This window comes from Dipodomys merriami, unplaced genomic scaffold (assembly GCF_024711535.1).
Source record: "Dipodomys merriami isolate MVZ:Mamm:240054 unplaced genomic scaffold, mDipMer1.0.p SCAF_201, whole genome shotgun sequence".
Taxonomy (NCBI): Eukaryota; Metazoa; Chordata; class Mammalia; order Rodentia; family Heteromyidae; genus Dipodomys; species Dipodomys merriami.
In genome coordinates, this window is record NW_027203394.1 from 433860 (window position 1) to 458611 (window position 24752).

Sequence of the window (24752 nt, forward strand, 5' to 3'; positions counted from 1 at the left end):
TTAAGTCAGCCCTCTGTTCCTGAACATCCTGATCTTTCTAGCTCTTTCCATTCTTCTCTCTTACAGACCTTTATCTTTCAGTCTCCCAGACAGGACAGGTAGACAAGGTATTGCTGACTTTGAGAAAAATGTACTTTAACAAAGGGAAAGCAAAATGATGTCAATGGCAATTAATTATTTAGGCCAGACTCAAAAATTCTTTGTGTTCCTGAACCCATACAGTTCCTGTAGCCTATTTTCCATTCTAGTTCCTCCTCGTAGTTCCTCCATCTTTGATTGGACTTAGTGTATCTTACCAGTGTACCATCGACACCATGTTTGTTCTGTTTTGTCTGCTTGCATTGTAAAAGGGAAATTTTAATTTTTTGTTCTTTTTTTTCCTTAAAAAATTGTCGATAAATTACATTTGTAGAAATGACCATTTACTTTGTAAATAAAAATTTAAAGTTTATTTTGAGCTTCATCTCCCAGAACTTGTCTCAAGTTTTCACTCTCACAATTTTCCCCCCATTTCTAAATTAGAATTCTGACATAAAATGGCTTGCTGACTTTTGAAAACTGAATTTTAAAACCCAAAGCTGACCTTTTAAGAGTTTTCCATACAGAATGGGAAGCAGTGAAGAATAGTGCTCTTAAATAGTCCCTCCTCCGCACTGGTGTTCAGTCCCAGAGTCTTAACAGAATTGCACGCCCGGTTCTGGCCTTCAGCCATCTTTGAACAGTGGGTACCAACCAACAGCTCAGATCTCTATAAAATTCTCAAAAGTGCTCCAAACAGAAAAGTGAATGCATTTCCCTGGTTAACCTTCATTACCAAACATCATAACCACAATCCGCTATTCCAGAGCCTGAATGCAAAGCATACTGACAAATAGTAAAAATGTATTAAATCGACTCCTAGATTTCTGAAACTTTTCATTTTTTTGTTGTTGTTACATTTTCCACACCATAAAATAACAGCAAATTATCTTTTGAAAAGTTTCACGTAGATGGTAATGATCCGTTTTTTTTTCCACGAACTATTTCAGGAATCAGTTAAAATAGGCCTCCTAGTACAAATGGCCAGATGGATATACTTTCTTAAGTAGCGTGTAGGAAAGAAAACTCTACACTTAGCAAGCTAGCTACCCGTCTGGCTGGAAATACCCCTGGGCACTTGGAATTGTTGCTCGTTACTGAAGTCATGTCCTTCTCTCAGTGTGCTTGAAAAGTGACACAGAAGAGGCTCCAAGTAACTGACTCCAGATTACGGGGAAAAAATGAAGCCAGGGTACCGATCTTGGCCCCCGTTTCCTTGCCCTGGTGTGGAAGATCCACGATCGACACCACTGATTGAGCCCTGCAGTTTCTGTGTTGGCAGAGCTGATGTGGTAGCAAGAAAACCAGGAACCCCGTGGGTCCTTTGACTTCTGTCGCTAAAGCTGTTCCTTGGCTCTAGACACCCACAGCTACCCCAAAGCCGGTGGTGGTTTTGGTGTTTCCACAGGAAGAGTGACCCTGAGGTTTGCACACGGGCGGTCAGCCGGGGGCGTGCACATTCACTGTGTGTGTCTGCACGTGCTCCCGGGTCCCTTGTGATGATCGACGTCATCTCCGTGCTATAATTACCCTGCCCCGGCAGATTGTGCTAGAAACAAAAAACTGCAAGTCAGAATACCATATCAAACTGACTTGATAGTTGGCATTCTAATTTGATAACATTGGGAACAAAATACAATGCTTGTTCAACAGATCTTGGTCCACATTTCCAATGGCTTTATAATTGTAGCCATAAAGCACAGCTTTCAAAGCTAAGACCGCCCTTCCAGCCCCACCGCCAGGCCCCGCCGAGCTCCCCGGCCGCAGCCTCCTGCCTGAGCGCGGGCGTCGCGCAGGCCTGACCAAAAGCTGTTCTACCTCACACATTACAATCTCATTTTACTCAAAACCATGCACTTGAGGATCCGCCCTTTTTTGGTGAATGATTTTGAGTCTGAAACCATTCAGCACCGTGTTTCTTAATGTGGATATTATTTCACTTTGCTGTCAGGTCAGAATTCTGAATGTGCAGATAGCAACTTCAACAGGAAGGATGAAGAAAGGTTTTAGTTTGTATAAATCATTCCATCTCCCATCTTACCCTATACCTGTCAAACTTGAGGAAACCGCTTGAAGATGGTAGGGCAGGTCCGTCTCAGGACTGGACACTGAGATGACAATGCCCCTTTCCCCCTGGGGAAGCCCCTTGCTTCACTGCATGAGGACAAGGGCTCAGGGTCGTCTAGCGGTGCTGCTTTTCTTCAGTTTTGCCTGCACATATTTTGTTTATTTTTGGGTCTGGCAACTTAAAAACAAAATCCAAAACAAATCATATCCATCCATTACTACCTTTGTGATTCAAGTGCTTGAAATTTCCGAGAGTATGTCTGTAGAAGTCTTCTATCTGTTTGGCCTCATTTGGTCCTTCAGACTTCATTTTGTTTTCTTTCTCTTAATCCTGTTAATTTGATCTCATGGGAGAGAAAACATGACCATCCCTTCTCCGCTCCATCCTCATCCCGCCCACCCGCCCCTGCTTCGGCCCGCGTCTGTTTCCACTAGCCGAGTCTCTGCAGGTTAGCTGCACGGTGGTGAACCAGCGTTCTGTAGATGGAAACAAGTTATTTCTCCAGTAGAATTCCAGTCTCAGCTCCGGAAATAAGCCGGGAATCTTTTAAGATCCATGCTAGACATCTAGACATCTTAGTTTTTACATTTTAAAGTTGTATATCATCTACTTAGAAGCCAGCTAAATCCGATTTCTATACATTTTAGTAGAAAAAGGTGAAGTGGTTTTTTTGTTTGTTTTTGTTGATCGTGAGGCCTGAACTCTGGGCCTGGGCACCGTCCCGCAGCTCTTCAGCTCAAGGCGAGCACTCTACCACTTGAGCCACAGCACCACTCCTGGTTTTTGTTTGTTTGTTTTTTTTTAAGTAAAAATGAGCCTTTTGTTTTGAATATCTGGTACTGAAAGAAAGTCTTTGGAAATTATTTTATGTCTCTGTGAACAGACGGATTTCCTAATAGCAAATTTATAGAAGTGTTTCAGACTTTCCTTACTTGGAAATCTGAAAATGAAATTAGTTTAATAATGGTTCTGGTGTCAACTGCCCAAGTAACCGAGTCTTTTTTTTTTTACGCCAGTTTTTTTTTTTATTTTTTTTTTTTTGTCGGTCGTGGGGCTTGAACTCTGGGCCTGGGCGCTGTCCCTCAGCTCTTCAGCTCAAGGCGAGCACTCTACCACTTGAGCTACAGCACCACTTCCGGTTTTCTGATGGTTAATTGGAGATAGGAGTCTGACGGTCTCTCCTGCCCGGGCTGGCTTTGAACCGCGATCCTCAGATCTCAGCCTCCTGAGTAGCTAGGATTACAGGTGTGAGCCACCAGCGCCCGGCTTAAGCCTTAGTTTTTATGCATAAACATCGATAATTCATCCAAGCAGCTACTTACTGAGCAGTAGATTCTATTTTATTTTATTTTTAATATTTTACAGAAGCTGACTTCTCACAGCGTAAGCTTAACTAAAACTTAAAGCGCATAGCATAGTTCTTAAATTCCTCCTACCTGACACAAAAAAACCGTGCCCATGCTCGAGAAATAATTTGCTTCTCCCACTTCACCTGCGTGTTGAGTAGCTCCCCCCTGCATGTCTGTGCTCGCTGCGTATGCTTAGAAGGATTGTAGACTGTCGTACCTGCAGCTTCTGCCTTGCCCCAGGTTGAGGATGGATGGCACACATGCGCTGTTGGAGTCGATGGCCGTGTTGTTGACTTTGTGTATTTTCATCAGCAGCCACAGTCAACTCCGTCCTGGGACACAAGATCCCCTCCCCAATCTAGTGACCGTACACAGGGTGCATTTTCATTCTCCCTGGCTTGCTCAAGCTGAGTCTCACTATGTGTGAGAGCCGTAGGGAAAACAGCTTAATCTCATGGAAGAGAAAACAGGACTCTACGGCCTGTAATTTAAAATCACATTTACTCTTTCTAAACGGAAGCCATAGAATCCGGTAAGACACAGAAACATGATTCTCTCACTAAGAAAATTCTTCAAGAATTCATAACTTTTAAGGTATCTGTATTCAAATACTTTACCAGTACTTTCCCTGTAGTTTGCTTGTCATCTGTACCCTCTATGGAAATTCCACAGTGAAAATAGTGAGCATCAAACTAGTCTGCCAATAAACCAGCAAAATCACACACTCAGCCCACCTGGGAAAATGGCGCTAGTTCCAGGCTGCCTACAGTTTCATGGGGTAACTGGTTCCCGCGGCACCCAGCATGCTTTCTGGAGGAAGTGGCCAGTCTCTGAACCGGATTCTTCTCTGCTCCTAAGCCACCCGCCCTAACGTTCGGTAGCCAGAACGTTGCCTTGCAGCGCTCACGTTAAAGATCCTTTGACCTCTCCCACACTAACTCACACTCAGTCGTACCTCCGGTGACTTTAGTGGGGAGTGGAAGGGAAGTGGGGCCTAGCGTAAGCTCCCTTGCTCCAGGTAGGTAACACCGTAGAGGTCAATTGAAATGTCAGCTGTACATCAAGAACAACCGCCATTAAACCACAGAAACGGAACGCTCCAGCCTCGGACTGGGTCTGGAGGCTTCCGTCCATTGCCAGCCTCTTCATTGTCACCCTGTCATTGCCTGTGTGGACCATTTCCAGTATGAATCCTGTTTTACTAATCTTTCTATTTCCAATTCTGCATTGATAATCCATGGCTCTTACCTCATTGCTTAACAATGTTTGTATCCTTTATTCAGCAAATAGTTTACACTGGCCTTTTTTGTATCAGTCAAGATTTTTCTCAGGTAACAGCTTTATTATTATTATTACTATTATTTCAATGAACAGAAGGGACCGGATGACCTAAGAGGACAGACAGAAATGAGCAAAGGGACTTTAGAAACTTAGTGGTTCTAATCTCATGGGTATTCTCTCTCTGTAATTTTGGGCACAGTGCAAGGTTTGTTTTTACTGCTTGTCTACTTTTGTGCATGCCGGTGCCACCAGACTTGGATGTGTTTATTGGCCGTGCTTTTGAGCGTGGCCGGAATGGAAGTGGTGGAAGCCCATTGGTATGGGAATGGGGCCTTAAGCAGGGAGGTCCCTGGTGTGACTCAGAAACACAGTACCCGAATTTTTCTCTCAATTTTAAGTACATTTGGAAAATTTTCCGGGAATTATAAATTTTCCTCACCAAAATAGTACACATGAATGATACTGGAAATTTTAGAGTTCACTGATTTATCTATGCTGTTCTTTCTCGAACTTTGTCTATATCTTGTTGAGTCTACTTTATCTAGCAAATGTTTTTAATTGTTAGATTTTTTTTTTACTAATGTCCCAAAGGGTGGAATGATCTTAAAAGTTTCTTCTGTAGGCAAAATTCTTCTTGTTCACTTGTGGCTTCACTTAAAAAAGCCTGCCGATTTTTTTTTTTTTTTAATATTCTAGAACTGTCTTAGAAAGGCTTAATAGAGCCCCTTTGATACTAAAATTAGATTGTTTTGAAATGTTTTAAGGGCTACCCCTGAATAAAGAAACTAAACATTACCTTTAATTTGTATTTCACAGTACATATTAAAAAATAAATGCCATTTCAAAATTAATACTGTCACAATTGTTGCAAGATATGTTTAATAAGGAAGCTAATGTATATTATGCTCATGCTATGTCAGCTAAATTAAGATACAGGAAAAGATTGAGCTCTGTGAATATGATATGTGGAAACTATACGTTAATCTGTCCTTAAATCTTGGCATTGTTTTTCTTGCATGTATTCACTGTAGTTTTAATGTGTCATCCGTTTTCTCTTTGTAGAATAGTATTTCAAAATAACCATCACATACCAGCACAAACCATCATCTGACCCCTAACTTTGTCATGTGAAAGTCTTTTATCATTGTCTTCCACTGTTGGTTTTCTTTATGATGAACCACCTGAGTTGTACATTTTCTTCTCTCGTTTACTTCTGTACGCAGGCTGGCTTGGCAGGCGCTCCAGCTCGGGCTGTATCAGCTGTAAAGAATATGAACCTTCCCGAGATCCCAAGAAATATTAACATTGGTGACATCAGTATAAAAGTGCCAAACCTGCCCTCTTTTAAGTAAAATATTAAAAAGACCACTCCCAGGTAAAACCCAGGGGAAAAAAGTCATCTAAGTTTACCATGCAGTTGTTTACCAAAAATAGAGGAAGCGAGTCTTAACTTTTGCTCTTGGATTTAAGTCAAGGTACTGTATAGAAGTTGCATAAAATCAGTATGGAAGCTCTCATTGTTGCTTTTCTCGCTCAGTGATTTTAAAGAAGTTGAATAGTATAGTTCCTCTGTGTGTGTGTGTGTGTGAGTGTGTGAGTGTGTGTGTGTGTGTGTGTTTCTTTCTTTAGAAAAAACTGCATTCCTATGCCCACCTAAGGCATGCCCGTATGTATTGGCTATTACAGTGTTTCCAAAAGTGAGATACTACTTTAATTATATACAAGCCAGACTGTTGGTGTTTTGTATGGATCACAGGTAGAGCATTCTCTAATTCTTTCTACCGTTTGTCACAATTGTTATTTAAAGAACCGAATATGTATTGCATGAAAACATTATGACCTTTTCTTCTTAGTTTAAATAAACTCCAAGATAACTGGACTTCTGAAACACCTTTCTGTTGGCCTGATATCTACGTTAGCAATAATTTTTTTTACAACCCTCTGATTCAACAAAGTAAATAAAAGTCTATTTTATCACTGTTAAGCAGCCGTTACTGTGGATTGATTTAATTTATAGTTGTGCATTTAATATTGGATATTTAGTATTGGATGAGGTCTGCAGTGGGAAAGGAAATGTCTTTTCCCAAAGCTGTAGGGGGAGAAAACTTAAGATCGTTCATCGGCTACAGATTTAAAAGGTGAGATGCATCCATCCCTTGCCCAGACGATGAGAGTAATTTCAAGTCAGGAATCAATAGTTGAAGCCAAAAGACAAGTGGACATGCCTTCAGAATCCTGAGACAAACGGCTTCAGCCCAGAATGCTTCATCGGCCAGATTCTAAGCCCTGTGTAAGATCCTAATAAATGTATTTTTATACGTATGAACTTTTTAAAGTTGAATTTCTTCTTGGAAGATGTGCACTCTAAGTAAGTCAAGGAATGAAAGTATCGAAGAAAGCGATGAGCTGAAGGACAGTCTTCAGCGGGCACAGCCCGGGGAAGGGGGAGGAAGCCCCTGGAAGCGGCGCATCCGGAGCCCACCTGAGCAGTCGGCCTGGGGACGGCCTCGGGACGGCCGGAAGAAAACCACATTTGGCAGCTTTGGGAGGTACACGTGGGGCTCTGGCCGTTCTTAGCCAGATTATCCCGTAAGTTCATTGCTGTGTTTCTCGTCTTGATGTCAATGCAAGTTTCTACCTGATGGTTAAAGTAGGGAGAGATTGTGGGGCGGGGCGGGGGGTACTGTGGCTTGAGCTCAGCATTCTGCTCAGGCCACATACATGGTCCTTTTGGCTCTAGCTATTTTGAGATGGGGTTTCTTGTTTGTTTGTTTTGTTTTACCTGGGTCGGCTTGGACTGTGATCTTCTTAAGAGTTCCCACTGTAGCAGGACATACATATTCTGACATATGATGACATACATAGATCAACATACCCAGCATTTCCTGTTAACATGAGGTCTCCAAGACATTTTTTTTTTTTTTTTTTGGTTGGTTGTGGGTGCTGTCCTTGCATTCTTCAGTTCAAGGAGAGTGCTCTACCACTTGAGCCACAGGGCCACTTCCTGTTTTCTAGTGGTTTATTGGAGCTACGAGTTTCACAGTCTTTCCTGCCCGGGCTGGCTTTGAACCATGATCCTCAGATCTCAGCCTCCTGAGTAGCTAGGTGTGATTACAGGCGTGAGCCACCGACACCTGGCTTCCAAGACATTTTTGCCAAGGCTGACTCCAAACTTGGATCCTCTCCCTTCCCCACTCCTAAGTAGCCAGGATTACCAACAAGAGCCCCCACCCCCACCGCCCAGCAAGGTCGCCCTTTTAAATTACTGAGTGGGGGCTGGGAAGGGGGCTCAGTGGTAAAGCGCTTGCCTCGCATGCATGAGCCTCTGGGTTCAATTCCTCAGCACCACATAAGCAGAAAATGCTGGAAGTGGTGCTGTGGCTCAAGTGGTAGGGCGCTAGCCTTGAGCTGAAGAGCTGAGGGACAGCGCCCAGGCCCAGAGTTCAAGCCCCATGACTGACAAAAAAATATAGAGAGTGTCAGGGTCAATGAACAAGCTGGGGTGGTCTTTAGAAGGTCTCTGGACAGTCCCAGACATGCAGAATGTCCAAGAAGGAAACTTCAGATCCTTCTATGGGCCAACAAAATAGTGTTACAATTTGCAAAGGGCTAACACTTCAGACCTACTAAGAGCATGTAGATTATTAAGAATAATGTTTATTGAAATGAACCCCAGGAAATGGAAACGAGCTTTGTTTGTTTGTTTTTGCTGATTGTGTTTTCCCTTTGTCGTGTTTGTTCATTCACCTGCCTTTGGGGGAGGGTAGTGGGGCACAGAGCGAGGAGCAAGGGGTGCACAAATGCAGCAGTGCTACTCACTGACCACCACGTGGGGTCGGGAGGGAAAAACGGAGACGCGGGAAGGGGCGATAGCACGTTGTCTAAAAGAAAATAAACTCTTTGCCTGACTTCAGTAACTGTAACCAGCATCTTCCAATAAAGCTTTTTAGAAAAAGAATAATGTACAAAGATTAGCCCTAGGAGAGTCATAGAACTGGAGCTCAGTGGGCAGTGAATACATACATCACAATGTCTGCCCTCGCTAGCAGCTAGGATGGAAGGGGAAGGAAGAATTAAGTTTCATGTTCACCTGTTGTGTGGTTAAACATTAGAAGAGGTGACAGTGTCCAGTGCTTGAGATCATTTGGGGAAACAAGACACTGAGACTATAATCTATTGTAACTTAAAAAAAAAAAAAAGAATATACCAACTTCTGTGACAAAAATGTAAATGAAAAATGCACTTACCACACACGCCTGTGACGACCTCGGGGGATTCGTCATCTTTTCATATTTAAAACGATTTTATTATAAAGATGGTATAGTTTTGGGCAAATACCAAACGAGACACAAAAAGCGCATGCCTGCCGGGAAATAACTGGATATATCGGTGGTAACTACCAGACGAACTGTAGGAGCAAAAGACGAACGAAAGACAGGCTGAGGCTTTGTGACCTAAGCCCTGGGGTCCTGCGAAGCTACCAAGAGGGATAGGAAAGGGTCTCTGTTCCTATCAGGTCCTTCCTGTGGAAGACAGAGGAAAGTTCTGGTTGTATTACATTAAGATTCTTTTAGAGAAACAACCCATAGCATGTGTTCAGGTAGGTCAGGAAGTTACTGTGCAAAGACCAAGTCAGACACTATTGAAGAGAACAAATCCCAGCACCTGAGGGAGGGAGGAAGCCGCAGGCTGAGGGATGCCCGTGGGGTCCGGACAGGCAGGCTGTAGACTCGGGAAGGGCTAATGTTGAGTTCCCAGGCAGGACACAGCCATTGTCCCAGTTCACAGGGGTGAGAGAAGAGCAATCTTCTATCGGAAAGGATGGGGTTCCGTCTTCCCATTCTCATTCTCAGCTCTTGGGGGGTCACTCACATAGGGAGACTGCTCTACTCACACTGCCAATTTACATGTTGATCTCATTTAAAAAATAAAAATCCTTCACAGAAACTTGTGTTTGATCAAGTATCTGGGAACACAGTAGCCCAGTCAAGTCGGCACACAACTACCACAGCTGTTAAAGGGCACAGTTGTGGGTCTTGAACTCAGGGCCTGGGCGCTGTCCCTCAGCTCTTCAGCTCACGGCGAGCGCTCTACCACTTGAGCCACAGCGCCACTTCCGGTTTTCCGGTGGTTTATTGGAGATAAGAGTCTCATGGACTTTCCTGCCTGGGCTGGCTTTGAACTGTGATCCTCAGATCTCAGCCTCCTGAGTAGCTAGGATGACAGGCGTGAACCACTGGAGCTCAGCTGAATGCTTGTATTTTTAAACATAAATGCTCAGTGTTATATACATGTGAACACTGTGGAGACAGATGAAGAGGTGGATGGATGAAAGCAGATAGGTGATAATAGGTAGACACAGACAGACCCCATTTTTATTATCCATTCCTCAGTTGCTGGTACCTTGGCTGATTCCAGTTTGGTAATTGTGAACAGAGCTGCACCAAAAAAAAAAAAAAGGGAGGGGTATGCAGGTGTCATGCCCTGCAGAGATGGCGGAGAGTGGCGTAGCAGGGTCACGAGGTCCGTGCCGAGTCTGGCAGAACCCCCATACTGATTCTGGTAGTAGGTGTACTCATTTACACTCCCATGATCAGTGACTGAGGATCCCTTTCCACACATCCTCCCCAGCATCTGTTGTTTTCTTTTTCTTTTTTTTTTTTTTGGTCATGGGGCCTGAACTCTGGGCCTGGGCGCTGTCCCTCATCTCTTCAGCTCAAGGCTGGCGCTCTACCGCTTGAACCACAGCACCACTTTCTGTGTATGTGGTGCTGAAGAATTGAACCCAGGGCCTCATGCATGGGAGGCGAGGGCTCTACCACGGAGCCACCTTCCCAGCCCTGCTGTGGTTTTCTTGATGATCGCCACTCTGACTGGGCTGAGGATTTGGTGGCTCTGTGTCTAATCTGTGCGCTTTGCTTCAGGAAGAGGTCTTTGCACACATGGAAGGGATATGGCTGGATAGTTAAAAAAATAACGGTTTCGAGGGTTTGTGCTTGCCTGAACCATGCCCTTCTGGAACATTCCCCTCACCCACTTGAACTGCCCAAAGCTCTTGAATTAAGGGTCGCTAAGACCCCCTCAGCACCGCGTGTACCTTCTCCGTGGCCAGGTGAGGTCTACCTGTCGCTCTATGGACAGGAGAATCCCAGTGTTTGCCACAGTAAAGCGGCTGTAGTGTCTGGAGACAGGGACTGTAGCCGTTGTATTTATAACCCTCTTTGTAGTGCATCTTCTGCTCTCTGGAGGTTATTTTTACGGGTGCTTTTATGTTCCTTTCAAAGTAGAAGGCAGAGTCAAAACCCGGTCGACCGGAATTGGTAGGAATGCGTGGCACACTCTTCCCGTGTGTAAATACGTGGTTTTCCTATTCCGTGCCTTCCCCCACCACCACCCACCCCAGCGCCGGTGGCTGCCCCTTCCAAAGTGGCGGGTCCCACGTGGGGCTGAATTAGAGGCCCCTTCTGGGACCCAGTGTGTGTGTGTGATCCTCATTGGTTGTGGAAACAGCAGAGTCTGCTTGCTGATCCTTCTGTACTGCTGAGTTGCTTCTGAGTGGAACCCCCCCCCCCCCAGAACTCCTCCTGTGGGACATACAGAATTAGAGACACCAGTCACGCTGCTTGAGGGGAAAGAACTCAACCGCTGTGGGGTGTGGATTGTGGGCTGACCTTTGCTGAGAGCCTTCGAACTGCTGAGCCTCCCACGTACATGAGTCTGGTGGCCTGGAGCAGCTCCTCAGGCGGCAGGCTCGGCTCCTGGGCCGTTTTGGATGTTGGATGCCCCGCGGCTCAGCGGGGAGGACCCTGGTCTCTGAGTTCAATCCTCAGTACAGCCAAAAGGGGGGCGGGGCGGGCAGTTTCCTACAAACGAATTCCAGGTGAAGCCTGACTTCCCAGCCCGGAAGGACACGGCTGAGGAGCCTGCGCCCGTGAGGAGTTAGTTCTGTCGGTGGCCCGGTGGCCCCGATAGGAGATGGGGGTACTTGCTGCTCGTCCTTCCGAGAACCTCAGCCCAATCCGACCATCAGGAAGACTCAACCCAGCAGGCCAGCCTACCGGGCGCGATCCACCCTGTTCTCAAGTCTCGCCGAGGGGACGTGGGAGCGAGGTGGGAGCGCCCTTGGGAGGCGCGGTGGTCGTGGTGGATCGTGGCACAGTGTCCCCCGTGGATTCTGATGAGAAGAAAGCCTGCAGTCTGGAGGAACATGAGGTGAAGACCAGAGGAACTCCAAGGATGGCTAACAGTGACATACTGTTAAAAGTGGTTTGTTGTGTTAGAGAAATACTAACCATATTAGTGAGATGGTAGCCCTGCGGGAACTGGGTGTCTGTGAGTGTATTTTTTACAACTTTTCTGGACACTTAAAACTATTGTAAAGTTTAAAAGTATTCAAGAGAGGGGCTGGGAAGGTGGCTCAGTGGTAGAGCGCTTGCCTTGCATGCCTGAGGCCCTGGGTTCGATTCCTCAGCACCACATAAGCAAAAAGAAAAATGCTGGAGGTGGCGCTGTGGCTCCAGTGGTAGAGCACTAGCCTTGAGCTGAAGAGCTGAGGGACAGTGCCCAGGCCCACAGTTCAGGCCCCACGACCGGACCCAAAAAAAAAAAAAGCGTGTAGTATGAATCCCTTCCCTTCTTACTGCCTCCATCCATGCCTCCATCGCTCCTGTCCATCCTTCTGTGCACACCGTACGTAGAGTAATATCAATAGTGCTCATTTTAATGTATTGGATAACATGGTGGAATTCATAATGATTTCTTTTTGAAGTGCTTGAATGGCTTTCAATGTATGAATTCTAGCAGCATGTTAAAGTCATTATATTGCTCAGAGGAGGAGTCTGGAGAGACGCCAACCATCAGGAATAAATACTCGCATTACGATCAGAACCAGCCTCCCACTTGATTTTGTAAAGACCTGCCGAGTATTTGGCTCCACAAAGGGTTTACAGATGACAGCAGTCCAGAGCCTTTCAATGCGGGGAGCATTTATTGTGTGTATTATGATGGCCAGACATACCTAGGGCCCTCGTGGCATGATTCCCCATCTCTGACACCGCCCCCGCGGGGAAGAGTCTACGCCATTGCTCCCCACAAAATGACAGAGCCCAGTCTGTCATTGAGAAAGAACCATCCAAAAGAAAACGCCATTGCGTTCTCAGTAGAGGTCTGCCTGATGGGAGAGGCAGGTCTGACTTGGGTTGCTTCGGGTGAGTACAATTGCCACAAGGGCTTAGCTAGGAATATAAACGGAAACAAGACCGCATCGAGAATACTCCGCCTTCCTCCCTGTCCATTTGTGAGAGCAGCAAATGCCACCCCGACCGACAAAGCCGTGGAGGACAAGGGTGTAGGGAGGGGCCTGCCCTCTACTTGCCTGAAATTGGGGAGATCCACCTTGATCACAGTTGAACCACCGAAGACGACGCTCTGTGGAAGACAGAGGACGGCCTCTACCACCTGGGCCATGCCCTCAACCCTTTTGCTTTTAGCTTGTGTTTCAGACAGCACCTCACACTTTTTTACACGGCCAGCGTCAAAGCATCATCTTCCTAACTCTACCTCCCACAAAGCTGGCACGCCAAGCATGTGTCATCACGAACGAACTGTACTCACCAGTCTCTGCCCTGTATCCTCACCCCAGTTACCACCTGAGACCCAAAATCCTTTGTCTTGTCGAGTTATTTTTTTGTCAGTCCTGGGGTTTGAACTCAGGGCCTGGGCGCTGTCCCTGAGCTTCGTTTTGCTCAAGGCTAGCGCTCTACCGCTTGAGCCACAGCGCCACTTCCTGCTTTTTCTATTTATGTGGCACTGAGGAATGGAACCCAGGACTTCCCACATGCTAGGCAAGCACCCTGCCACTAAGCCCCAGCCCCAGCCCGTCTGGTTGTGTTTTTAAAACGTGAGTTACTTGTGGAGTATGCTCTCTAAGCTGACGTTAAAGCCACTAGGCTGGGAACTGTATATTCTCTCATGAGTCCCATGTATTATAATGAAATAATGTACGTTAATAATAAATTTTTCTCTTGTTAACGTCTCTTGTTAACTCTGCTGCAAACAAGAACCTTTCTGGTGTGAAGAAAACATTAGTGTTCTTCCTCAGTCCTTCAAAGTAGCAAAGGCAGCCTAATCTCTTTCAATTTCTAAAATGTGATGTCATGTGAAGGTCAGTTCCAAAACATCAGTATGTTAGAGACTCCAGGATCATGGGTTCTAACCTCTTCATGCTGCAGGTGAGGGGTGGGTCTTTGCATTCAGGTTTAAGGAAACGAAATGCAATTCTGCTGGTAAAACAAAGTGTGGGGGGGTGGCCCGTTCATTCCAGAAAATGTTCCAGTGAAATACTCTTTTAAATGTGCTCCCTGTGGGGTTGGGAAGGTGGCTCAGTGGTAGAGCGCTTGCCTTGCATGCCAGAGGCCCTGGGTTCGATTCCTCAGCACCACATAAGCAAAAGAAGAAAAAAGCCGGAAGTGGTGCTGTGGCTCAAGTGGTAGAGTGCTAGCCTTGAACTGAAGAGCTGAGGGACAGCGCCCAGGCCCAGAGTTCAGGCCCCATGACCAGACCCCAAAAAAAAATGTGCTCCCCATATTGCATTAAGTTATTATTAGGCTTCTAAAAACAGAATCCACGTACCATTTCTCAGACGTGATCTAAGTTTTGCAGCCGCACATTCATTCCTGGTGTGTGGCATGTGGACCAGGCTTTGTGCTGGCATCCCAGGGATTGGGGAAATGGGCCTCCGTTCTTCCGTGAAGTAGCGTAGGACAGCGCTGTGGCCAGTTTGCTGCTTTTTATTTCTATTGAAATAAGGAGACGGGGCTAAGTAACATGGCCTTGTTCTCACGCCCATCCCGGTGCCTTGCTAGGTGGAGGCCCCGTTCCCCCCAGCTCTGAGAAGCCTGGCGGTGAGAGCGGCCATTCATTGAAGAGGTCGCGCAACTTTGCTATGAAGAGCATTGACCTCTGACTGTGTCCCTAAATGCTGTGATTGGCCCACCTCTGACTATCCCCTCAATGAAAATTTTGGTCTGCTTCTGTTGGAATTGGATCCCCACCCCCAAAACGTGTGGGTTTTTTTTTTTATCCTTAAGAGCTTCATGGACGCTCCATTCGGGGCTGCAGGTCTTTGTGGAGAAGGTCTTACCTGCAGTTGGTAGCTCTCCAATAAGGACTCCCAACTCTGCCTCTCAAAATGTCCACTGGATTCCTGTGCAGCGCTCTCTCTCTCTCTCTCTCTCTCTCTCTCTCTCTCTCTCTCTCTCTCTCTCTCTCTCTCTCTCACACACACACACACACACACACACACACACGTGGTAGGCACGTGTGCTATTTAACCCGGATGCCTGCTTCCTTCCTACTTGTCAGGAATTTGGGGATGGCGAGCACTGTCTTTCTTCCCGAAAGGAAGGCAGTTAAGGTTTTGCCAGGGTGGGGGAGGGCACAGGTCCATTCCGGGAGCAATCATCGTCCTCAGACGTCTCTACCCTCTGAGAGGGGCTGTCACACAGTCTGCAATTGCAGAGAGGATCTTTAAAATCTAGACCAGTGCCAGGGCCAGGTAGGAACCGGCAAGGAGACGCAATCCCCCATGGAAGCAAGCCTCGGAGTCCAGGCCCAGGGGATTATCAAGGTCGGGGGTCCGAGCCACAGAGACGTCTACAACGCCCAGCTGTGTGTCTAAGTAACAACAGAACGCGTGTTCCGTGCTCCGCCCCCCTTCTGTCACTGCCTGAGATGGCCACGCTGTCTTTCTGAAATGGGTGCCCACGGGCAAGGTTTGGAGCAGCCAAAAGAGAAAACCCAACGTGAGGAAACACAAGATTGAGTACCAGAACCCTCTGGGAGGGGAGGGGCGCGCTGTGATCTGGCCGGGAGCAAGGAACAGAGTTGGGCAGCTGGCCTGGTGGAGCTCGGGCGGGGGCCGGGCACCCGGGAGCGGAGGTTGGCGCGGCTTCCCGCCTCCCACGGCCAGGCTTGTGTCCTGCAGGGCTGACCGCCCCGGGGCTGGGGCCAAGGCCCCCGGCCTCTGCCTCGGAATGCACTCCTGGCCGTCCTGATGTGTCCCTGGGAGAATTCCGCCACTTCTGGGAAGACCTGTGACTGCGTCCATTTTCTCCTGGATTGGTCAAGGACCCTTGGCTGGCCCGAGAGACTTCCTGACTTCTGGAGAGTGTCCAGAGGTGTCTGGAGGTCATGGCTCTCTCCAGATGTTCAGGCACGGACACTTGCCCAGCGTCTTGCAGTTACTGCTCTTTGGGGGGAGGGGGGGCGCGGGTGTCTTTCAGAACAAGGGGTGAACAAGTTCGCCATTTAAACCTTATGGGTTTGAGTGCTCCGCTTGTGAACTTTAGTCTTTTGGTGATTACTCCTGTCCAAACGCAGCTTCCTGTCCTCATAGAAACAAACAAAAATAGTCTCCAGGGGCTGGGATGGTGGCTCAGTGGCAGAGCGCTTGCCTTGCATGCCTGAGGACCTGGGTTTGATTCCTCAGCACCACATAAGCAGAAAAAGCCTGAAATGGCGCTGTGGCTCAAGTGGTAGAGCACTAGCCTTGAGCTGAAGAGCTGAGGGACAGCGCCCAGGCCCAGAGTTCAAGCCCCACAACTGACAAAAAAAAAAAAAAAAAAAAAGAGGTCTTAGAATGACTATTTCGGGTTATGAACCAGTCATTTCTCCACCCTGACATTTTGTTAGGCTCCACATTTTTGTTAATGAGCGTGCTTCCCCTGAGTGTAATTTTTTAAATGTTGGAAATGGCCTGAATTTCATCAGCATGTGTACATAGTTTTAAAAACATCAAACAATTCCAAAGAGCTCATAATAGAAAACAGAAATCCCCTCCCAGCCCAGCCCTACCCAACCCCAAGCCTGTTTTTTCTTCTTCTACTACTTCTGGTTATAATTTCATTTTGCTCAACCCTATATATAGTTTATGTTCTTTTTTTATTTGTCAAGTTTAGAAGATAACATCAAAGAGGAGCTCAGTTCTCTCTCATACCAACCACATTTCATTGCTTTTTTCACTCCTGAAATGTGTATGCCGTGGTTTCAGTTGAATCCATGATGATCTGTGTGCATATTCACTGCTAAACCAACAGTCTAACCACGATATTTCTGTTTTAGAGTTGTTAGTTACCTTGGGTTTTTTTTTTTTACTTGTCTTTATTTTTTCACTTGTTTGTATTCACTTTTTTCAAATATGTCTTGTGATTCGTAAGTGGCTCTAAGAGAGCGTTCAGCAGCTCAGATAATTCTACCGTCAGCCCGCAGCTCCTACAAATGGGCTTCCTTGTAATATGTATCTGAGTAGGAGCAATGCTCAGCTTCACCCCTCCATCGCTTCATCCATCCATCGCTAAAGAAACTTAATAGGCCGGGCGCTGGTGGCTCAAGCCTGTCATCCTAGCTACTCCGGAGGCTGAGATCTGAGGATCGAGGTTCAAAGCCAGCCCGGGCAGGAAAGTCCATGAGACTCTCATCTTCAATGAACCACCAGAAAAGCAGAAGTGGTGCTGTGACTCAAGTGGTAGAGCGCTAGCCTTGAGCTGAAGAGCTGAGGGACAGCGCCCAGGCCCAGAGTTCAAGCCCCACGACCGACAAAAAAAAAAAAAAAGAGCCAGTGGTCCTGACTGAAATTGAGGACCGCGGCTGACTGCTGGGGTGTGCTTTTTCACTCTCGGATGATCTATGTGACGTTGGTTTAAAGACTGACATTCTCCCAGGAGACCCTTGGGTTGGGTTTTTTTTTCTCTGATGTTGTGCAATTGGACTTATTTTATGGGGCCTAGAAAGTTCTCCTTTGGCCTATCTGCAGAGGAGACCTTCCCCGCAGGCCATGGGGGTTCAGGAGGACCTGGCCGGCTTGGCACACAGGTTGGGGGCGTGGCTGCCATGGGCCGTCCACTCAGCACACTGCGTGTGGCGGTGCGGTGTGCAGTGTGTCCGGGCTGAGGTGGACAGGCAGGCCCAGAACTGCAACTTGCTGCCCTATTTTTATTTTTTTATTTTTTAATTTCTTCCCAGTCCTAGGTCTTGAACTCTGGGCCTGGGCGCTGTCCCTCAGCTCTTCAGCTCAAGGCTAGCGCTCTACCACTTGAGCCACAACACCACTTCCAGCCTTTTCTGCTTATGTGGTGCTGAGGAATCGAACCCAGGGCCTCAGGCATGCAAGGCAAGCGCTCTACCACTGAGCCACCTTCCCATATAAGTATGTGTTTTAAATATGACACACAGGTAGACAGACAGATGCATCAGCGCGGTGGGAGGAGGGCTCGCAGGCACTGTGCACTACACAGACACACACAGACACACAGACACACAGTCACACACACACAGACACACAGACACACACACCTACCTGTGCGCCCGCGCATGCGCACGCCCGCGCGGGGTCAGCTCTCTGGAGGCCCAGGTGTGTCGGGCGGAGGCCGGGCCAAGCGCGGGCCCAGGCCCAGGCGCGGGGCGGGGCGGTCGGTGGCGCCCGGGTGAAGCCCCGTCCCGGTCCCTGGTCCCCGGCGTTCGCCCCTGCGCGCCCGGCCGGGGCTGCGTCCCGCCCGGAGTCGTCCGAGGGCCCCGCGGGGCGGCGGTGCGTCCCGGGCCGGGCGCGCTCCGTGCGTGCGTGCGTGCGTGCGTGCGTGCAGCGCCGTCCGTGCGCCCGGCGGGCGGCGAGGAGCCTCGGTCCCGGCCCCGGCCCCGGCGAGGGCCGCTCGGGAAGGAACCCCCGCCCGCCCCGCAGCCCGGCCCAGGCCGGGCGCCCTCCCCGTTCTCGAAGCTTCTGCATGGATGGGCGCCCGGGTTCCCTGGCACGGGGCGGGGGGGGGAGCGGCCGGCGGCCCGGGCCGGGACGCGGACGGGGCCGGACGCGGGGCCGGGGCGCACAGCCCCGCCGGGCACCCGCCTTCCCGCGGGGACGCACGGACGCCGCGCCCCGCCATCCCCAGCTCTCCATCCCCGCAGCCCCGGCCGCCCGCGCGTCGTCGGGGGGTCCCCGTGGGCACGGCGCGGACGGCCCCGGCGCAGGGGTCCCCGGGGCGCCCCGCGGCTCCGCCCCGCCGCCGCCGCCGCCCGGGGCGCGGCCCGCGGGGACCCGGGGCCGGGCGGGGTGCGGGGAGGGGGCGGACGGCGCTATAAGACGCGGCCGGGCCCCGCGGCCGCCCCGCCGCCGGCCATGCCGCCCGCCGCGCGCTCCGGCTTCCGCGTGAGCCGCGGGGCCGCCGCGGGCCTGGCCGCGCTGCTGCTGGCGCTGGCGGCGCTGGGCGCGCTGCGGGCCCGCGCCCCGACGGCGGCCCCCGCGCCCGCCCCGCGCCCGGCCCCGCCGCGCCTGCCCGCCTCGCTGGCGCCCGAGCACTACGACGTGGCGCTGTGGCCGCGGCTGCGCCCCGGGGCGGCGGGCGCCGGCGCCGCCGCGTTCTCGGGCCGCGCGCGCATCGCCCTCCGCGCCCGCGCGCCCGCCGCGCGGCTGCTGCTGCACTGCCGGCTGCCCGAGCTGCGCCTGGCCGGCCTGCGCGGGCCCCTGCGCGGCGCGGCGCCCGGAGCGCCCGACGCCGGGGCCCCCCGCGTGCCCGTGCGGCGCCTGCGCCGCGCGCCCGACGCCGACCTCGCCGAGCTGGAGCTCGGGGCGCCGCTGCGGCCCGGCCGCCGCTACGAGCTCAGCCTGCGCTTCGCCGGCCGCGCCGCGCGCGACGCCCGCCAGGGGCTGTTCCTGTCCGAGTACGGCGAGGCGGGCCGCCGCGGGTGAGCGCGGGCCCGGCCTCCCCAGCCCGGCCTCCCCATCCCGGGCCCGGCCTCCCCGCCCCGGCCCCGGCCTCCCCATCCCAGGCCCCGGCCTCCCCAGCCCGGCCCCGGCCTCCCCACCCCGGCCCCGGCCTCCCCAGCCCGGCCTCCCCAACCCGGCCTCCCCAACCTGGCCTCCCCAGCCCGGCCTCCCCAGCCCGGCCTCCCCATCCCCGCCCCGGCCTCCCCATCCCGGGCCCGGCCTCCCCGCCCCGGCCTCCCCATCCCCGCCCCGGCCTCCCCAGCCCGGCCCCGGCCTCCCCAACCCGGCCTCCCTAGCCCGGCCTCCCCGCCCCGGCCTCCCCACCCCGGCCCCGGCCTCCCCACCCCGGCCCCGGCCTCCCCAGCCCGGCCTCCCCAGCCCGGCCTTCCCAACCCGGCCTCCCCATCCCGGCCCCGGCCTCCCCCCATGTCCCCTCCCGGGCTGCTCTGCCTCACTTCCCTCTCCCACTCCCCTCTCTGGGAACACAGACTTCCTGCGTGCCCATGGGTGTGTGCATGTGTGTGTGTGCAAGCACCTGGTTGTGGATCTTGAACTCTGGGCCTGGGCGCTGTCCCTCAGCTTTTCAGCTCAAGGCGAGCACTCTACCCCTTGAGCCACAGCACCACTTCCAGTTTTCTGGTGGTTTATTGGAGATCAGAGTCTCAGGGACTTTCCTGCCCAGGCTGGGTTTGAACCGCCATCCTCAGATCTCAGCCTCCTGAGTGGCTAGGATGACAGGTGTGAGCCACCGGCGCCCAGCTAACCGGAGCCCTTGTGTGGTGTGGGTGGAGGTGCACTGCAGCTGCTCTGGAGATTAGGGGTTCCCCCCAAACATGAAACTACAGGAGTCCAAGTGTGAGATAAATATGCTTGGAGAACTGGGCATTCAGAGGAGACCCCGTCTCAACCCGGGGCCGGGCACAGTGCCGTGAGCCTGTCCCTAGCGTCAGTGGTAGAAGCTGAAAATGGGTGGATGGAGGGCCAGGCAAAAACCAGTAAAACCCTATCCTCAGATCCCCGGGGTGGGGGGCGCGGTGGTAGAGAAATGGCCCCCAAAGCTGCCCTTGGTCTCTGGCCTTCACGCCATACCTGGCAGGCCGCGGTGCATCTCAGTTTTCCTCTGGGTTTCCTGGACGGGGACACACTGGTGGTGTTGCTCTCGGGGTCTTGGCCTTCCGGCCTGAGGTTCGAGGACTGCACGCGCCTCACCTCAGCTCCCCATCCACGTGGAAAGAAGGCTCGGCCTGCGGCCACGCACCTCCCGCCATGTCTCTCCTCTGTCTCTATCTCCACGTCCTCCTTCCTCTTGTGACCTTCACGGGCCAGCTGAGAGGCTGGAGGACCCCCCCCCAGTCCCCCCGAGTTTTGAAGGCCTCTGGCTTCGGATGCCTTGGTAAGGGAGGGGGTGACTCCTCCTTCCTTTGGGGTTTTGTATCTGTTGTATCACACGGTCTGGTTGGACACAACTGCCAGCCACGCAAGGAATGAAACAAAACGTGGGCCACGGCCAGCGGTTGAACATCTGGCTCCACTCAACATTCCGATTTCTGGGTGTGCACCGCGCAGCAAAACTGAAGTGGAGGGAAACCATTGAAAGATTGGATTCAGTCTCCGACCAACTCTGATGAGTTGCACTTGTGCACCAGGGCTGCGGCGGACGGAGCTCGCCAGGGCATTTGCAGTGAAAGGCTTTGCCAACAGAATGGGGGGGGGGGCGTATTATTCTTTTCTTTATTTTGTCGGTTGTGGGGCTTGAACTCTGGGCTTTGGGCGCTGTCCCTCACCTCTTCAGCTCAAGGCGAGCGCTCTACCACGTGAGCTACAGCGCCACTTCTGGTTTTCTGGTGGTTCATTGGAGATAAGGGTCTCATGGACTTTCCTGCCTGGGCTGGCCTTGAACCACGATCCTCAGATCTCAGCCTCCTGAGTAGCTGGGATGACAGGCGTGAGCCACTGGCGCTGGTTGCTGGCAGCCTGGTTTTTCTCCCTCCTTCGTTCCTTGAAAACCCCCGAGAGGCAGAGGCTGGGAAGCCACAGCACAGGACAGGTCATCGCCAAGCCTGACTTTCTGGCATTTCTTTTACGGGACAGTTGGCGCTTGAATGGTTTCTGAACGTACAGCCGTGCATCCTCTGATCAGATATACTTCCTTGCTGTACGCCACACGGCTTTGTTTTTGGTGTTCACGTGCCATTTCGTACGAAATGTTCTCCAGGCTCAGAGAGGGCTGTGGGTCATCTCCCGGCCACGGACTCCCCCTCACTGCCCGGCCTTCCCCCTCTGCTCCTGGGATGTCTTTATTTGCTCTTCAGGATTAGTTTTCAAGCTCTGAATGGCCCTTGAGATCACCCGGAGGTACTGGGATTTGAACTCAAGGCTCTGTGCTTGAAAGGTAGGCCCTCTACCTCTCAGCCATTCAGTCATTCTTCACTCTGGTTGCTTCAGAGACAGGATTTCACTTCTTGCCCAAGCTCCCATCCAGACAGCCGTCCGCCTATTTTAGACTTGGTGTCTTAACTGGGCAGATAGAAGTGAGCTTCCACCAGTAGAGTTTCAGAGGCTGGGCCTGGCCTCGAGACACAATCCTCTATAGTCTCGGCCTCGCAGGAAGCGCGGATGACAGGCCTCTGTGCCCAGCTATGGGACAGGAAGGGCCGCCATGAACATTTCTGCCCAGGCTGGCCTCCAATCCTGATTCTCCCATTCTCAGCCTCCAGAATATCTAGAATCACAGTGCGAAACACAGACACCCGGCCGTTCTGTGCTGCGTTGTCTAGAAAAGGAGATCTAGAGAGAGGGCAAAGGCGGCTTTCTTCAAAGCCGGAGGTGGGCACCTGGGTTTCTGCTGAGCTTCTGGACGGCGTCTCCGGAGACAGAATTCTCTATTGGGTGTTTCCGTGTCTTTGGTCTTGAAGCTTCTGTCCTTCATCTGTATTTAAACGTAGCGACCGGAATCCCAATACAACAAACCGCAAAGACGCTTCATGCTTTTCTGTCTACGTTCACAGTAAGCAGCCCGCCCTCCACAGCAGCTCACGGCTGAGCAGACGCTCACACAGCCGCTGTGGACCCACAGCTTGCAGGAGTTGCAGATGACTCAAATAAACATAAAGGGGGTGGTGTAAAAAATAAACATCAGGGGCTGGGAAGTTGGCTCAGTGGTAGAGCGCTTGCCTTGCATGCCTGAGGCCCTGGGTTCGATTCCTCAGCACCACATAAGCAAAAAGAAAAAAGCCGGAAGTGGCGCTGTGGCTCAAGTGGTAGAGCACTGGTCTTGAGCTGAAGAGCTGAGGGACAGCGCCCAGGCCCAGAGTTCAGGCCCCACAACCGGACCAAAAAAAAAAATATATAAAAAATAAACATCAATTAACCCCTAGCTTCTAGTCTTTTTTTTATTTTGGAAGTCAAACGCGATTTATATTTAGCTTGCCGTAGACTGAAATCCTCACAACCTATTAAGCGGTTGGTTTGTTTGTTTGTTTTTTACAAGTTATGGGGCTTGAACTCTGGGCCTGGGCGCTGTCCCTCAGTTCTTCAGCTCAAGGCCAGCGCTCTACCACTTGAGCCACAGCGCCACTTCCAGTTTTCTGAGTGGTTCATTGGAGATAAAGAGTCTCAGGGACTTTCCTGCCCAGGCTGGCTTTGAACCACAGTCCTTAGATCTCCGCCTCCTGAGTAGCTGGGCTGACCAGCAGTAGCCACCGGCACCGGGCTTCTTGCTGGCTTTAGTTACTAATAATATAAAAGCGTGAGCAGCAACACACAGTTGATTGTGTTGCTGTTTCCTAGTGGGGGGGGGAGCTGAGGCTCGGGGGGATTCTGGGTCTTGGGTCTAGATCTTTCCATCAGCAGCACGGGCCTCACGGGCTCCCTTTCCTGTCCGCGTGTTTTAAGGGCTCATCTCTGAAAAGGTTGACATGGTGCCTTTACTATGTCTGTTTCTATATTTTTATAAAAAAAAAAGTTTGAAAGGTTGACGAGCTGATCAGGCAGATACTATTTTGTAGTTGGGAAGGAATGAGCTTCTTGTTTGACGATTTCCGGTGTGGTGGGGAGCAGGGTCTGTGTGGCAGAGCGGGCCTCGAACTTGCAGAGAAAGCTTGGAGCGACTCCGCACAGGCCTTCTGATCTGCCCCCCCCCCCCCGCCCCCGCCCCGTCCGTCCGTCCATCCATCCATCCGTCCATCTGCATCGGTATTTTGCTTCCATGAATCTGGGACAACGTGAAATGAACGTCTCCCCCCCCCCCCCCCCCCGGTGTATTTCAGGGCCCTGATAGCGTCTCATTTGGAGCCAACCTTCGCCAGGAACGTCTTCCCCTGCCTGGACGAGCCGGCTCTGAAGGCCACCTTCAACATCACCATCATCCACCACCCCAGCTACGTGGCCCTGTCCAACATGCCCCCGCTGGGTGAGTCGCGTCCTCCCGCAGCGTGGCTGGGGCGGCCGGCTGCCCCGGGCGCTGTGACCGTGGGTGCCCTGGCTCACAGCCGGGCAGAGCAGGACCTGCCTATGTTCTGGAATCCGGCAAACAGGGCCCTTGCTTGGGACACAGGCGGCCGCCCAACCAGGTTCTACCTCACTATTATTGGTCGTTAGTGGGAATGAGCTGGTGTGGGGATCTTGGTTTGAATCTGATGCATGGTGTGTTTTATTTGGCTCTTGAGTTTTTCTTTTCCTTCCTTCCTTCCTTCCTTCCTTCCTTCCTTCCTTCCCTCCTTCCTTCCTTCCCTCCTTCCTTCCTTCCTTCCTTCCTTCCTTCCTTCCCTCCTTCGTTTCTTCCTTCCTTCCTTCCTTCCTTCCTTCCTTCCTTCCCTCCCTCCCTCCCTCCCTCCCTCCTTCCTTCCTTCCTTCCTTCCTTTCTTTTTTCTTGTTGGTCATGGGGCTTGAACTCTGGGCCTGGGCGCTGTCCCTCAGCTCTTCAGCTCAAGACAAGTGCTCTACCACTTGAGCCACAGCGCCACGTCCAGTTTTCTGAGTGGTTTATTAGAGATCAGAGTCCCTCTGGCTTTCCTGCCCGGGCTGGCTTTGAACCGTGATCCTCAGATCTCAGCCTCCTGAGTAGCTGGGATGACAGACGGGAGCCACCGGCGCCCAGCGTCTTGATTGATTCTTGTCACTACTTGTTTTCGGTGGTTGTACGAAGGGGTGTCAACGCCACTGGTCAGGTAGTAAGCATGAGCATGCGCACAGTGTCTCGTGCAGTGTCAGCCCTTGCGTCCTC

At 51.3% G+C, this 24752-nt stretch overlaps 2 protein-coding genes and 1 long non-coding RNA gene across 11 annotated transcripts in view; 2 read left to right on the top strand and 1 right to left on the bottom strand.

The window, feature by feature from the left end:
• The window catches only part of Ap3s1 (adaptor related protein complex 3 subunit sigma 1), a 30513-nt gene extending 23753 nt beyond the window's left edge, over positions 1-6760 (top strand). The window contains exons 6-7 of one of the 3 annotated variants that reach the window (XM_070031513.1): positions 67-107; positions 6000-6760. In XM_070031513.1, the coding sequence (XP_069887614.1) occupies positions 67-102 (36 nt within the window). In that variant the 3' untranslated portion in view covers positions 103-107; positions 6000-6760. Of the gene's footprint in view, positions 1-66; positions 464-5999 lie in introns of those variants that run through there. The other 2 variants (XM_070031511.1, XM_070031512.1) reach the window with 2 other exon arrangements.
• Positions 6761-12588: 5828 nt separating this feature from the next.
• Positions 12589-20685, bottom strand: LOC138833164 (uncharacterized). 3 transcript variants are annotated; one of them, XR_011373823.1, is made up of 3 exons: positions 20618-20685; positions 14407-14570; positions 12589-13203 (listed from the first exon to the last, which is right to left on the bottom strand). It is a non-coding gene; the product is annotated as an uncharacterized lncRNA (long non-coding RNA). The 3 variants fall into 3 exon arrangements; XR_011373821.1 differs by lacking the exon at positions 20618-20685 and adding an exon at positions 18131-18324; XR_011373822.1 differs by lacking the exon at positions 20618-20685 and adding an exon at positions 14918-15167.
• The window catches only part of Lvrn (laeverin), a 41008-nt gene continuing 35691 nt past the window's right edge, over positions 19436-24752 (top strand). For 2 of the 5 annotated variants that reach the window (XM_070031516.1, XM_070031519.1), the window contains exon 1: positions 23854-23939. Coding sequence is in view for 2 of the 5 variants with exons in the window: in XM_070031517.1 (XP_069887618.1) it covers positions 23927-23939 (13 nt within the window). In the remaining 3 variants the exon portion in view is untranslated. Of the gene's footprint in view, positions 19507-23796; positions 23940-24752 lie in introns of those variants that run through there. The other 3 variants (XM_070031517.1, XM_070031515.1, XM_070031514.1) reach the window with 3 other exon arrangements.